A 14,196-nucleotide genomic window follows, 5' to 3' on the forward strand; every position below is an offset into this window, starting at 1 on the left:
CAGCACCAACACAAAAAAAATTTGAAATTCACATTTTTCAACTTTATAACATTCCGGAAAAATCCGGGATGTTACACTGTGTGACAAAAAAATTTCCCTATATCTGCAAGGGTACTTGCCTAACAAGTTGATTGGTAATTAAATGCCCCCCAGGTGAATGAATATGGTACGGCCTTGATATACTTTCCACTTCCAATCCAAGTCTACTTGCACATTCCTTGCTAATAAACGTGTGAGACGCCCCAGAGTCAAACAATACTGTAACAAGGTGCTTGTTAACTGAAAACGTACCCGTCATCACTGGAGCTCCCTCAGGAATACCCTTAAGGGTAGTGTAATGCACTTGTCCTGGCTTGAAGTGAGCCACCTTGCCCTTCTGATTCTGTTGACTTAATGGCTGTCCTTGCTTGGGTGGCATCGGACAGTCACGTGCAAAGTGGCCAACTTGCCCACAATTATAGCACGGATATAAATTTGGGTGCATCCCCTGCTGTTGCACCCAAGTCTTCTTCTCATGCTGCTGAGGAATAGGAGGGCTAGCTACCCCCTGTGGCTGTGGGTGCTGAAGTGGCCTATAGCCCCACTGCTGCTGTAGTGGCCTGGACACAGGCTGGTGCTGGAAGGGGGCTCTCTGTGGCCCAGTTTGCACGAGGCGGAACCTCTGGGGTTGCTGCTAGAGGACCCCGCTGCAGGTGCGTTTCTTTTCTTTTTTGCTTTATGAGCTAGGTGGGCGTCCTCCTGAACAATAGCTCCATTCACCAGCTCACTAAATGTGTTAAACTTGAACATTGCCAGGCGATCCTGGAGCTTGCTGCTAAGCCCCTGCCTGAAGCAAGCCTATTTCTTTACATCTGTATCCATGTGATACCCGGCGTATTGAGAGAGGGTGTTGAACATCTGGGCATATTGCATTACGTTGCTGTTGCCCTGCTTTAGGGCCAAGAACTCAGTGAGCTTCCTTCTGATTACCCCTGCTGGGACATGATGTGCCCTGAAAGCTTTCTTGAACTCCGCCCAGGTAAACCGAGTGCCAGTAGGGAACATGGCCACATGATTGTCCCACCATGTGTTTGCGGGACCTCTAAGCTGCTGTGCGGCAAACCCTGTCTTATCTTCATCATTGTACATGTACAGGGTGAACTTTGAGGGAAAATTCGATTCGTGCCACCACAACTCCGTGAAATTGGGTGTCACGTTCAAAATCATGCCACTCAATGGCATGGATTTCAACATGAAATCCAACTTCAAGAAATTGTAGTGGCATGGATCAAAATGACCCGAACTCAATGGTCTTGAGCCAGCTGTCGGCCTCCAATGGCTCATCCGCCTTGTGGAAAAACGGCGGTTGGGTGCCCAGAAACTCCTGGTATCCAGGAACAAGTGGCGGGTGGTGGTGTCCTGGCCGTGATGCTGCCCCCTGCTCCACGAGCTGACGAAGAAGTGTCGTCTGCTTGTCGCACCCAGTGAGCATAGCCGCAATGGCCTGAACCAAGTCAGGAGGCGGCGGTGGCGCTCCACCACCCTCGTCTGCCATTCAGCATTCAATCATGATTGGTTTAGTCACATTATCTTGATTACACAAAAATACTAATCACGACAGCAACTAATATCCGAATCATAGAAGAATTTGCAGAAGATGCAATATTTAAACTCATTGTCAGGTGTTCTGTCTACCCAAAACCGACCAGACCAGTGCCACCAATCAGTCAGACCGGTCTGCATGGCATTGTACCGGCTCAACGTAGAGGAACTGGTCAGACCGGTAACAAGGACCGGGCAGACCGGTCACTACCCAGAAATGAAATTCAGCGCTAAGTCTGAAATAATAAACCCCCAAGCCAATTCCCAAATGCACTTTTCAAATTAATGAATGTTATGATGCATGAGTATCCAAGGTCATCATCCAAATGCAACTGGAAGAGAATACACTTAACATGATGCATGAACGTCCTGCATTAATCTCTCAACCCAAAACCAACCCTCTATTTATGACTCTAACATAAACTATATAGGGCTATTACGAGAAACCCCCACTAACTCTACTAAATTACTCTCTCCCTAAGTCAGAAATTTATTTTTAATTTCTAATTTCTGAAAATTAGTCATACTCGTACCACCCCCAGTGCGTTTCAACTCTGATACCAGCTATTGACGGAACAGTCAAATTAAAACTCTAATTAAGCGTAATGGCCGTCATTTGAACAAATCAGGCGCACTAACTTAATGGCTTAATTTGGCGATCCTTTCGCATCCCACGGTCCGATCGAAATATCACCGGTACTCCCACGCGATGGTGGGCGCAGATGGTACAAGCATGACAGATTACTTAAAAATACATACACAATATGATCTTGGAACATTTACTTTTACAAACTGAGTTCAAATTTACACAGGAGAGTATAATTTACAACACTTTACAATAGATGCAGCTGAACGTTTGAATAGAAAAGATCCTACCACTACACTATTCTTCATCAGTCCTGATTCTTCATGACCGGTCAGACCGGTTCACCCCAACCGGTCGGACCGGTCGGCATTACCCTGCCGACATCACCGGTCAGACCGGTCCCACGGACCGGTCAGACCGGCCTTGCACAAAACACTGGGGTGCACACTCAGCCCTCCAGTGTGCACTCCACCGACTCCCTAATCCTAAGGGTCTCGCTCCACCACCTCCCACCCCTTTGTATTCCGGTGGATGAACTTAACACAGCAGGGACAGAAGTCAACATCTGAATGTCCTGAAATAATTGTGGTAACAAACCCTGAGTATACTAATACTCAGCAAGACTTACCCGACTATTGGGTATACTTAGCCCACATATCTAGACATGCAAAGCTTTTTGGCTAGTGGTTAGTTTTTGCGGAAAAGAAGCATCTACAGGTGTGTTCCTTGTTTTCCAAATTTTAGCTTCAATTTAAAGTAATTAATCTACTATTCCTCTATGGTTTGCAAATCTACCACAATCATGGTGAACAAATCATTAATTTAGATAATATCAGTCCGCATCTCATCTCATATTATTCCATTTCCTTGCTACGATGTAACCAAGAGATCAAGGCTCCCATGACCGCGAGACACGGCGAATCGATCTGATTTAACTTTGCAAGGTGGACCTAACCAACACGGCACGCATAAGCCCCGTCGGGCCACACGCACCAACCGTTCTCCTCTCCGCCGCGAACTACAGAACCGCCCCACCTGCGTATAGTCAGCCGAGCTCAACGTGAGACCACAAAAAGTAAAAACATACATTCCGATTCTCCGCGACTACTCGAATGTCCTAAGGGGTGGGTAGAAGTCATGTACTTTCGAAGTGAGGTAGTACTAGGCTTACCGGTTTCGACTACTTTCTACTCCCGGCATGCGGTTAGTATAATTCAATCCCCGATCAGCACAGCCGACAACGGAACGGTCCTTAATCTACTCAGACGGATATACACATTCCCCGTCCGGTCTCCCATCCCTCTTTCTTCCAATTGAACTTTAATACTCAAGTATCAGAATATAATAATTTCTATATCTCACGAGTAACCGGAAATTACTCGACTTCTACCGAGTCCTATTAGCATGGCAAAGCTATCGACCTACACATTCTAGTGTAAGACTCTGGGAACTTCAGAATTATGCAACTAAGGTTTCAAACAATTCCTAAAACGTAATGCACAATAGTAATTATATATATATATATATATATATATATATATATATATATATATATATATATATATATATATATGTTTCATGAATTTAAAATACTGGGTTATGCACCGGGGCTTGCCTTCGGGTTGCTGCTCTGCACTGGGGTGAACTGGGCCTTGGGCCGGGGCCTCACGCCTCTCCTCCTACTGGGCTTGCTCTAGCGGCTCTTGTGGCTCCGCAACCACCTCGTACACCACCTCCTCTGCCACGGCTACTACACGTGTGCATATGCATATGGTATGAGAAATGCATGCATGAATTATAAATTAACAACCAACCCATACCCGAAAATAATTTCTACCACTTACATTAACCATCCCACACTGACCCTGCACAGCCCCTGCCACACCGGTCAGACCGGTACACCTGACCGGTCAGACCGGTCCGGCCTAATAGTAACTTTAGCCTCTAGACAGTTCTGGATGATCCGAACCACAGGCCGGATAATCTGGATCCCTACCACTAGTCAAACCGGTCCATCCGACCGGTCAGACCGGTCCTACACAGATCAACACTGGAAACCTTGGCGCGGCGAAAATCGCCCACCAATTCCAAAACCCATCTAGGCTCTAGTTCAGAGACGCAAATAGATGTGCTTGACCGGAGGAAATCACCTCAAACTATCTCGAATAAGAGATCGAGCCATCACAAGTTAGAGTACCTTAGATGAGCCTTTTCTCTGCGAAGAACTTGAATCCACAACACCCCAGGAAGGGAATCGTGGAGAGGAAGCTCCCCTACGCCAATTTGCTTCTTTCCTTGGCCTTGGAATCAAGTTTGATGAAGGGTTTTGGGGTTCTAGGGTTTGGGGTGAGAGAGAGCACGGGAGAGAGTGAGGGAGAGCTGGGGCGCCGAATGAACTGATGAGAGAGTGTGTGTGATTTAAATATTGTGGGGCCCAAATCCGTTGAAACAGGTTGAACCGGTCAGACCGGTGGTCACGACCGGTCAGACCGGTCCGGCTCAATCAGACAGCAAACATTTTTGGTATAGGTTTTGGTCGTGTCAACTTAATCTAAGGGTCATGGTTAGTGTTAATTGTGGTGATTAACACCTGGGTGTTACAGTTCATTCCTCACCTACCCTACAAATTGATTTTCAAGGCCGGGGGGATAAATTGCCCTGCAAATGCATTTCTAGGGATGGGTGAGGGCGTGGCCTGCCCATGGAAATGAGCTCCCACCAAAACTTCATCTCTTCGAATTTAAAATTTTCAATTTTATTTTCTGCTATTTTCAAATTTTGAGTTCCCACCAATTTTGATCTATCAAGCTAATCCGCAATCAAATTTCATAGTGATAGGCATGGAATATGTTTCATCATAAATATAAATAATTATGTATTGTTGGCTCCGGAAATGGCTGACTGCTATTCAACTCGATCGGGTGTTATCGTGCGTCGGACCGGATATGGTAAAGCACAAAATGACTCGAGGTTTATATTGGTTCTGGCTTGAATGCCCTACATCCAGCTGCGGAGTGGTGGATGGTATTGCTCGAACCCAGGTGCTCAAAGGATTGGGGAGTTACAAACTTTTTGTGTGGGAGTGAATGCGAGTAATTCTTCTAATGCCATGTTTAGTTCCCAAAAAAATTTATATAGTACCCATCACATCGAATCTTCGGACACATGCATGGAGCATTAAATGCAGTTAAAAAATAACTAATTATACAGTTTAGCTGTAAATGACGAAATGAATATTTTAAGTCTAATTAATCCATAATTAGACAACAATTACCAAATAACAATAAAAGTGTTGCAGTACCAAAATCCAAAAATTCTCTCTCATCCTATGCGTAGGATCCTCCTTTTATAGTTCAACCTCCCTTTTAACTATCGTGTTGCCAAAGAAAAGAGATGTGGTGCTCCCGGCAGACGGATGTGTAGGCGCTTCCACCGGCGGGCGTCAGCTACGAGCAGGAACGAGGAGTTCCTGTTTTGAGCATGCTGCAGCTCTGCACAGCTGACAACTAGCACGTGTTCCAGGCTTCCAGCTCGCCCAGGTCGGCACGGCGCCCTCCCCCATGTTCTTCAGCTCCAGCACGGTCCAGGAGGAGAATCGTATGGCTGGAGTTGGGAGCGGGCTGCGGGGGATGTCGTTTGGTTGAGGCTCACGTGGTGAACAAGGCGTGAGGAGGTCAACAAGCTCGCTCCCACCTAAGGTACTTTCCACCAACATAAGCATAATTAATCTATAATTACCATATTTACTGTAGTATCATACAGACTAATTATGGACGAATTAGGTTCAATAAATACATCTGGCGAAAAAGCTTGCAGGGACGTGTCCTGTATCCGCTACTAAATCAGGACATCCCATAAATGATGCTCCGTTTGGTCTCTCCATTTTTCTTGCTGCTGTGCTTCCGTTAAAAACGGGGATCGAACACGGCTTTACGATGACTGATGAACTGAGGCCCGCTTCAGGGCCTTCAATCACAACATTACTCGCATGGTAAAATAGAGAGAGCCCACTTAGACACGGGCAGGGTTCAGCAAAAATTTTACAAGAGAGATCACCTAGGAATCAACAACAACAGAGTGACAATCACTCCGTACGCCCAGCAAGAACATAGTACAAAAATATTCCCACAGCATACATAATGTCAATGGCAACAGCCCGGATCGTTCCCCCAAGATCAACAAAGTCAGGTGCATGCAACCAAAAATGAGGGGCGATCCCACGAATAAACCCCAGGTAACACCAAAATCATTCAACATGACCTATCATCCACGATGCGAAGGCAGGATCATCTCTTTTTCGACAAAACTATACAGACCGAAAAATGATTTTCACTTTGTGGAATTTATTTCCTGTTATTGGTGTCTTCCTCTCAATAACCCCTTCAAAATGTGCCTTTACGTGAAGCCATCACGTCTGATCTAAACAAACAAAATCTTCTCGGCTTTCAGTTGACCTGCTGTACATTAATCCATCATGGAACCAGTGCCCGTGACCTGGACCAAGACTTCAATTCAGATTCCCTGAAGATCGCATGCAGTTGCATTTCAGCATCTGAACCTGTCAAATATTCGAGCTAGTACTCTCATCAAAAAGTAGTTTGTAGGTATGATAATAGTGTGAACATGGAATGAAATCAATCCAATGACTATAGTAGAAGAAGCAACCTGATTCACTAGTGGACAGCCTTAATGAAGTAACCACTCCATCCAGTCATTGCGCCTTCGGACATTATTTCCCTGTAGCACGAATAAAAACAATCCATGCCAGAGCTCATTATCTTTGTAGCCATGAAAAATAAAACATAAAGGAAATGTAGCAGTAGCCTAACCTGCACTTCCAGTAACTCAGAATCACGAATAGCATCTAGTATATAGTTGGTGTCTACCAAGCCTGTAAATGTCCTCATCTAAGAAAGAACATAATAAAGAAATGGTAAATATAACTGTTAGAAGAATGCATCCTGATCATTATATAGTATGTATTCATCTAAATAATCCATGCCAAAGCAAAAAACTGGATTGCCACAGTACTTCAAACATTTGCAAATCAAACAACTTTACGAGCATGTGCTCAACATAATCTGCAGACATTTTTTCAAACCCTTTTCAATTTTTTTCTTGAACATGCAGGAGCCTTTTCAAAAATATGATTCATTATATAGTCCCAAATCAACATAATGAAAATACCAAACATTATTGAGAAATATTCAAGATTATTTATCTCTAGCGTGTGAAACTTGAATGTTAGCAAACAGAAATTGTCTAGTACAATAATTAAAAGCAGAGCAAGGAAGTTTCTGTCATTCAATCCTCATTACTGCATGCAAGTTAATTCGCAAACCATGCTGGACATCTCAAAATATTTTCAACATTATGCCATATTGATATTACCCTTTTCATTTCAATATCCTAACTTCCACTTAATACTTCAGGTTGTTTCACACAATCACACTATGCAGATATCACTATATCAGAATTAGTCATTATTCCATTCTAACAATGTCAGTTGTTCAGTTGGAGCATGTATTACATATACAAGCATGCCATGATACCTGGACACAAGATGAGGCAACAGCTCATAGAAAACAATATGTACCATGATTTTACAGTGAATAGAGCACAAAGCAAGGGTAAACAACAGATTTCAGACTAGATTGAAAGCCACAGTATCAAGTCAATAACCTTACCTTCAACAATTCTTCCAGTTACTATTAGAAGATTAAGTAGAACAATTTGCAAATAAGAAAGGAAAGGAGAAAAGTATTGTAGGCCTAAGTTTAATGGCAATCTGTGGAAAGGGCGGATGGTATTGAATGTATACAAGTGCAGCAGGCAAAGATAAATGTAGCTTACTCACAAGTCAAAAGGGAAAAGAGCTCACCTAAATTACAATCTGCTTAATACAAGGAGAAAAAATAAAAAACCGAAACGAGTAGAGCAAAGGAAAAACAGAACAGACCGAATGATCGCAGCTATACAAGTTAAATTCAAGTTGCACTGGTCAATCCAATATCCTCATTGTCATGTATTTTGATGACTTGCTTAGTTTATTACAGGTATATCGTATGAATGAAAAATAATCATTATGGCAACAAGCAACAGAATTGACACAGCAACCTTACATCAGACTAGAAGAGGGTCAAAATTGCAAACTAGGTATTCCCTCCGTTCCAAATTGTAGGTCGTTTTGGCCAATCTAGATGTATAGTCTAGACATTGTGTTTAACTGTTTATCTAGATGCATAGCAAAAGCTACGTATCTAGATTTGACAAAATGACCTACAATTTGGAACAGAGGAAGTAGTACCTAAAAACAAATATGTATCTAAAACAAGGATAGTAACTACTAAGCATGCAGCTTATTATAACTTTTATTGTTATAACTCTTCAGACTGCAGGAAGTGAGTGAGGAGACTACCAACAACAACAACATAGTCTTTTTCCCAAGCAAGTTGGGGTAGGCTAGAGATGAAACCCGAAAGAAATAAGTTCAAAGTTCAGGCACATTGATAGCTAGTCTCCAAGCGCTCCTATCCAAAGCTATCTCTTTAGAGATATTCCAATCCTTAAGGTCTCTCTTAACCGACTCATCCCACGTCAATTTAAGTCTACCTCTACCCCTCTTTACATTATCGACCCGCTCAAGAACCCCATTACGCACCGGCGCCTCAGGAAGCCTTCGTTGGACATGTCCAAACCATCTTAGCTGATGCTGGATAAGTTTCTTCTCAATTAGTGCCACCCCGACCCTATCCCGAATAACTTCGTTCCGGACTCTATCCCTCCTTGTGTGCCCGCAAAACCACCGCAACATCCGCATCTCTGCTACACTCAGTTGCTGGACATGTCGCCTTTTTGTAGGCCAACATTCAGCACCGTATAACATCGCCGGACGAATTGCTATCCTATAGAATTTGCCTTTTAGCTTTTGTGGCACCCTCTTGTCACAAAGGATGCCAGAAGCTTGCCGCCATTTCAACCAGTCAGCGGAAATTCTATGTCTAACATCTTCATCAATGTCGCCATCCTTTTGTAGCACCGATCCTAAATACCAAAAAGTATCCTTTTGGACCACCACTTGCCCATCTAGACTAACATCTCCCCCCTCATGCCTAGTCGCGCTGAAATCGCACATCATGTACTCGGTCTTGGTCCTACTAAGTCTGAACCCTTTCGACTCTAACGTGTACTCGGTAGCAGGGTTTTATTTCCCAACCGGAAACCGGTTACCGCCGCCCTCCGGTACCGGTTTACCGGACCGGTTAGGCCGGTAACCGGTGGAAACCGGTTGAATTCAAATCCAAATTCAAATAAATTCAAATTTTCCCGTGCAACCGGTTCCGACCGGTTTACCGGCCAGTTTGACCGGTTTACCGGTTTACCGGTCGGTTTGACCGGTTTGAAATTCAAAAGCTCCCGTGCAACCGGTTTACCAGCCGGTTTGACTGGTTTACCGGCCGGTTTGACTGGTTTACCGACCGGTTTGACCGGTTTACCGGCCGGTTTGACCGGTTTGATCGGTGGGCCTTCATGGGCCGGCCCATTTTTTTTCTTTTTCTTTTTTGATTTAACTTTAAATTTCCACAAACTATACTAAATGAATGAATTTTTGAGAAAATTTGACACCATTAGATTCATCACACCTTAAAGTATTTTTAGGAATTTTTTGGGAATTTTTCATTTTTTGAATTCAAATTTAAAATTTGAATTTTGGCCGGTTGGGTACCGGCCGGAACCGGAACCGGACCGGACCGGTTTGACCGGTTACCGGTCAAACCGGACCGGTTCCCACCGGTTAGGTTAACCCTGCTCGGTAGTGAGGAGACTACCGCACGCGGTAAATTTATATCTGTGATAACTTTTATTGTCATGACACATAGACTATTTATGACCTAAAGATCAAGAAATACGCCACCATACATAAAAGAAGTGCCTTCTGTTAAGGTGTAGCACATTTTTTGTTGCACATTGTGAATCATATCTCTAATCTACTAGTTGGGCAATGGATCATGTAGGAACTAGGAAGAGGAAATGTGCCTCTTTACAACATATAAAAATTAACTACAGTGATAAAGCACCTAAATATGGAGCCAACTTATGTACTGATCAAGTAAAACAGCTTTGGGATTTGAAAAGTACACATATCATAATATAAAGCCAGCAGAACCAGCATATCATGATATCGGAATTCAGCATGATAATGCAATAATTATGGAAATCACTAGGAACAGAACATCCTACCCATGAAACCTAAGCAAGAAGTGATTTTTTTTAAAAAAAAAGATCAACTCACCCGGTTGAACCCCAAGATGAGGTCGATAGGTACCCATCCTTGATCATTCATATGTCTCCTCAAGAATGTGTCATGGCATAGGTTATTTGTGCTACCAAGACAAGAGTAGAACCAAATAATTAAGATCACGAAACAGCAATAGCACACAGAGAGAAACCAAGCAGATTCACTACCTAAAATAGAATTCTATCTGAGTCCTAATAACATCTTGAAGATTTGGCTGATCCTGGGGAGGAGGAACCCATGCAGGCTGCATGGGTGGCCGGACAAGATGCATGTTCTGAAACTGTTCCATTGGCGGGAGATAGACAGGATAAGGTTGCACATCAGCTGCATTATCACCAAAATAACCACATTACAATAAACATATGTGAAGTTCTTCATAGAAAATAGAAGGATGAGTTTTCAGGCTCACCGGAGTAGGCAAATGGTGGCACATAAAAATGCTGTGGCACCATGAAATGAGAAGCATGTGGCGGTGGAGGCCGGTGAAAGGCCCCAGGCTGGTAGACACCAGGTGGCTGCTGCTGCTGCTGCTGCTGCTGCTGTTGATATGGCATTACTGGAACTCTAGGGAAGTTCCTAGGCGAGAAATTACCTCCTCTCTCATGGTCACGGCGACCCCGGTAACCACCACGACCTCCAGAGCCATTGCTACTGCCACTACTGTTTCGGGGATTATTGTTCCAGTGGTTGCTGCTGCCACCACTATTTCTATTGTTTCCATCACCACTACCAGTACTGTTACTGCTGCTAACACCAACACCTCGTATGTTGTTGTTCCAGTGGCTATTGCCAGGAGCATTTCTGCTGCTTTCATTGCCATTCCCACCGGCACCGCCACCAGGGACATTATCACTCAAGTTGCTGGAACCATTGCTATTGGTGCTGTTAGAACCGCTGCCAGTACCAAGGCTCCCCTCGTTCCAGTTACCATCACGGCCACTACCGCTTCTCCCGTCACCTCCACTACTATTGGCAGCCCTGCGGCCACCATAGCTACCATTTCCACGGCTGCCACCTCCATTATTTCCACCATTGCTGCCACCGCGCCGAGCTGGGTTTGGCTGGGTTGTGGAGCCGTTCCGCTGCGAAGAAGCCATAGCAGTAGAATTTGGAGGAGGCGTGGAGGTAGGGTTTGAGCCTGTGGGGATCGGATTAACCTCCCCACCTAGATGAGGTGGGGGCACGGATGAAGCGCTGGAATCATCCTGGTTGTTGCATCAGTAGATTCATCAGACCCAAAAGAACATGATGATCAAACAGGAGAGATTCGCCTAGATGTTCTCGCATCGAAACAAATAAACATGATCGCGAGATTCGGTACCTGCTGTGACAGGCCGGAGGCATCGGAGAGCGACTTGAGGGAGTCGGACGAGGCCGACTTGGGCCACGCGCGCGCCGACTCCGCGAGCGCCGGCCACGAGGCGTCCCCGCCGATGATGCCGCCGCCGCCGCCGGGGGTCGTCCCCGCCGCCCCCGCCGTCGCGGCGGCGGGGGGCGGCGCCGGCACGTTCCACACCGTCTTCCTCGCCGCCGCATTGGCTGGATCGGCCCCCTCCGGCTGGCCCGGCGGATCCCGGCGGGGCGGCGCGCGGCCGGGCTCCGACGGCGCCGCGATCGCCGGCGTGGCGGCGCCGGCCGCCGCCCCCGCCGCCGCTTGCGCGGGCGCGGCGCCACCAGCTGCCGGCGACATCGGGAGGCGATGCGACGGGGATTCGGCGTGGGGGGTTTTGGGGCGCGGACGAATCGGCTGCGGGGGGAATGGGGGAAGGCGAGGAGGCAGGCAGGAGGAGAGACGAGGGAGAGGAGAGGGGAGGGGAGGGGACTGGGGGGAGGGCCGGGGGAGAGAGCAGTGTGGCGGTGGGAGGTTAAGTGGGAAATTAGCGGAAGTGGCGGGGGTATTTCCGGGAAGTTGCGCCGAGGACGGTGGATTTGAGATTTGCGTGCGTTCATGGCTTCATGCCATTGCCAGATGCCAGCCCTCTCTGTACTCTCGTGCTACTACGGCGCGACCTTGACAGGCTCACTGATTTTCTGAAAAGAAATAAAATTGACGAATTCCGGGAAAATCTAAAATACGAGCCAAGTTTAAGTAAAAAAAGAAGAAGTTTGAAGTTGAACGTTCGCAGTAGTCAGTAGAACGTGTGACCGATTGGTTCTTGCCTTCTTGGAGTCGATACAGCCATACTGGTAACCTCAAGGCACGGGCACGGCCATGGCTGAACGCGTGGCAGTGCCCCCGATGGAAATAAGCTGGCCGCCCTTTCCGTCCAGCGCGTGAACTGGGTCGAGCCAGTCCCAGTCCCAGTCCCAGCTCTCCGCGTTCTTCCCTCGGCGCGTTCGCGACGCCGTGTGGTGTCTCTGCGTGCGCGGTGTGCCGGTGGTGCCTCTTGTTGGCGCAGGCGCAGGCGCAGCGCATTATTCTTTCTTTTTCCCTGCGTCCCTCTCGCCAAGCGAATCCACCGCATATCATCGCTGCCTTGACCGACTCGCCCACTCGAGGTCTCGGGGCACCATTGGCGCGGGGTGCCAGGCGGTTGGCGCGTGGGCTGGTCGTCGACACTCGACACGACCGAGCTTGTCGTCCGCTCGCCCAACCCATCGCGTCACGCGTGATGCCTCCTCGCTTGGCCCCCTGGCCAGGGTGCCGCCAGCCAGCCAGGCAGGCGAGGCCAGCCACGCTGTTCCGGCCGCCGGCGCAGCGAAGACGAGAACGTAGGAGTAGGAGTACTACTGCTCGACGAGGCGCGCCGCTATCGGAGCGAGAAGTGTGTGACGTTTGTGAGGCGTTAACTGTCGGGTCAAGCTCTCGCACGCGCGCGCACGCGGTGCACGCCGCCCGCCAGCGCCAGTTCTTGTTTGGGCATCGACACGATCGCTGCGCCGCCGGGTCCCTCCCGTTGCTCGCTCGCTCTCGGTCGGTCCCTGTCTCGTGCCAGGACTGGGCACGCCGGAAACACCAAGGGGAGCGGGACGGGCGCCCCTGGGCCCTGGCTGCTGGTTGGTGGCGCCGGTCTGCCGGATGACGGCTGCGCTCGACCGGATGGATGGATGCCCATGCACGCAGCGGCCCTTCTTTTTCGGGTGGTTACGCCCGATCCGATTCTTACTTTAGTGGGGCCCGCGCCGCGTACGGCCCTCGTCTCGCCACAAGACTACAAAGCGGCCGGGTCGTCGTCTTCGCCGCCCGTTTCCTCATACGATCTTTTCCTAGGTTAGGATTAGGAGGCGCATGGGCAATTACGAGTTTGACCGGCCCGAAGGCCGGAGGGAGGGATGAGTGGCAACCCAAGACAAAAGTCACAAGTCAGATGTGCTTTGCTACCTTATTTTACACTAGCCTATCTAGGCACAACGGAAGCTGGGAATATTTAGGCAGGGCATCATCTAGTATTCGTCTCCACTGACAATGGATATCGAATACTAGAGCATGAGTGGAGAGTCAACGGTAGCCATTGCCGAGTGCTGATGGATAAAAAAAATGCAGGCAAAGCTAGCGAAGGATCTAGGTTTTGAATGGGTGGATTGTGAGCCACTGGGGAGTGGGGACACGCATCGAGAAGAGTCTCAACCGACAGACTTGTTATGGGAGAAGAGAGCCGAGCTACGAGCCTACGCTCGTGCGCTTGGGAGAGCCATCAGCGAGACCTGCGCCTTGCTTTCGTTCAAGCGTCCCAGGCGCAGCCACACAGCGCCCTCTCCCAACTCTGAATCTCTGATGATGACTCCCCTG

General features: G+C 47.5%; 1 protein-coding gene across 1 annotated transcript; it reads right to left on the reverse strand.

Annotated features, from left to right (window-relative positions):
• Positions 1-6,194: 6,194 nt before the first annotated feature.
• Positions 6,195-12,284, reverse strand: LOC120658200 (la-related protein 1B-like). Its single transcript, XM_039936442.1, has 7 exons — positions 11,788-12,284; positions 10,876-11,671; positions 10,634-10,790; positions 10,461-10,551; positions 6,997-7,074; positions 6,833-6,904; positions 6,195-6,725 (listed from the first exon to the last, which is right to left on the reverse strand). Exons 1-6 carry the CDS (start codon positions 12,154-12,156, stop codon positions 6,854-6,856), a joined length of 1,542 nt encoding a protein of 513 aa, XP_039792376.1. The 5' UTR covers positions 12,157-12,284; the 3' UTR covers positions 6,195-6,725; positions 6,833-6,853.
• Positions 12,285-14,196: the final 1,912 nt, after the last annotated feature.

Source organism: Panicum virgatum, chromosome 2N (genome assembly GCF_016808335.1).
Source record: "Panicum virgatum strain AP13 chromosome 2N, P.virgatum_v5, whole genome shotgun sequence".
Taxonomy (NCBI): Eukaryota; Viridiplantae; Streptophyta; class Magnoliopsida; order Poales; family Poaceae; genus Panicum; species Panicum virgatum.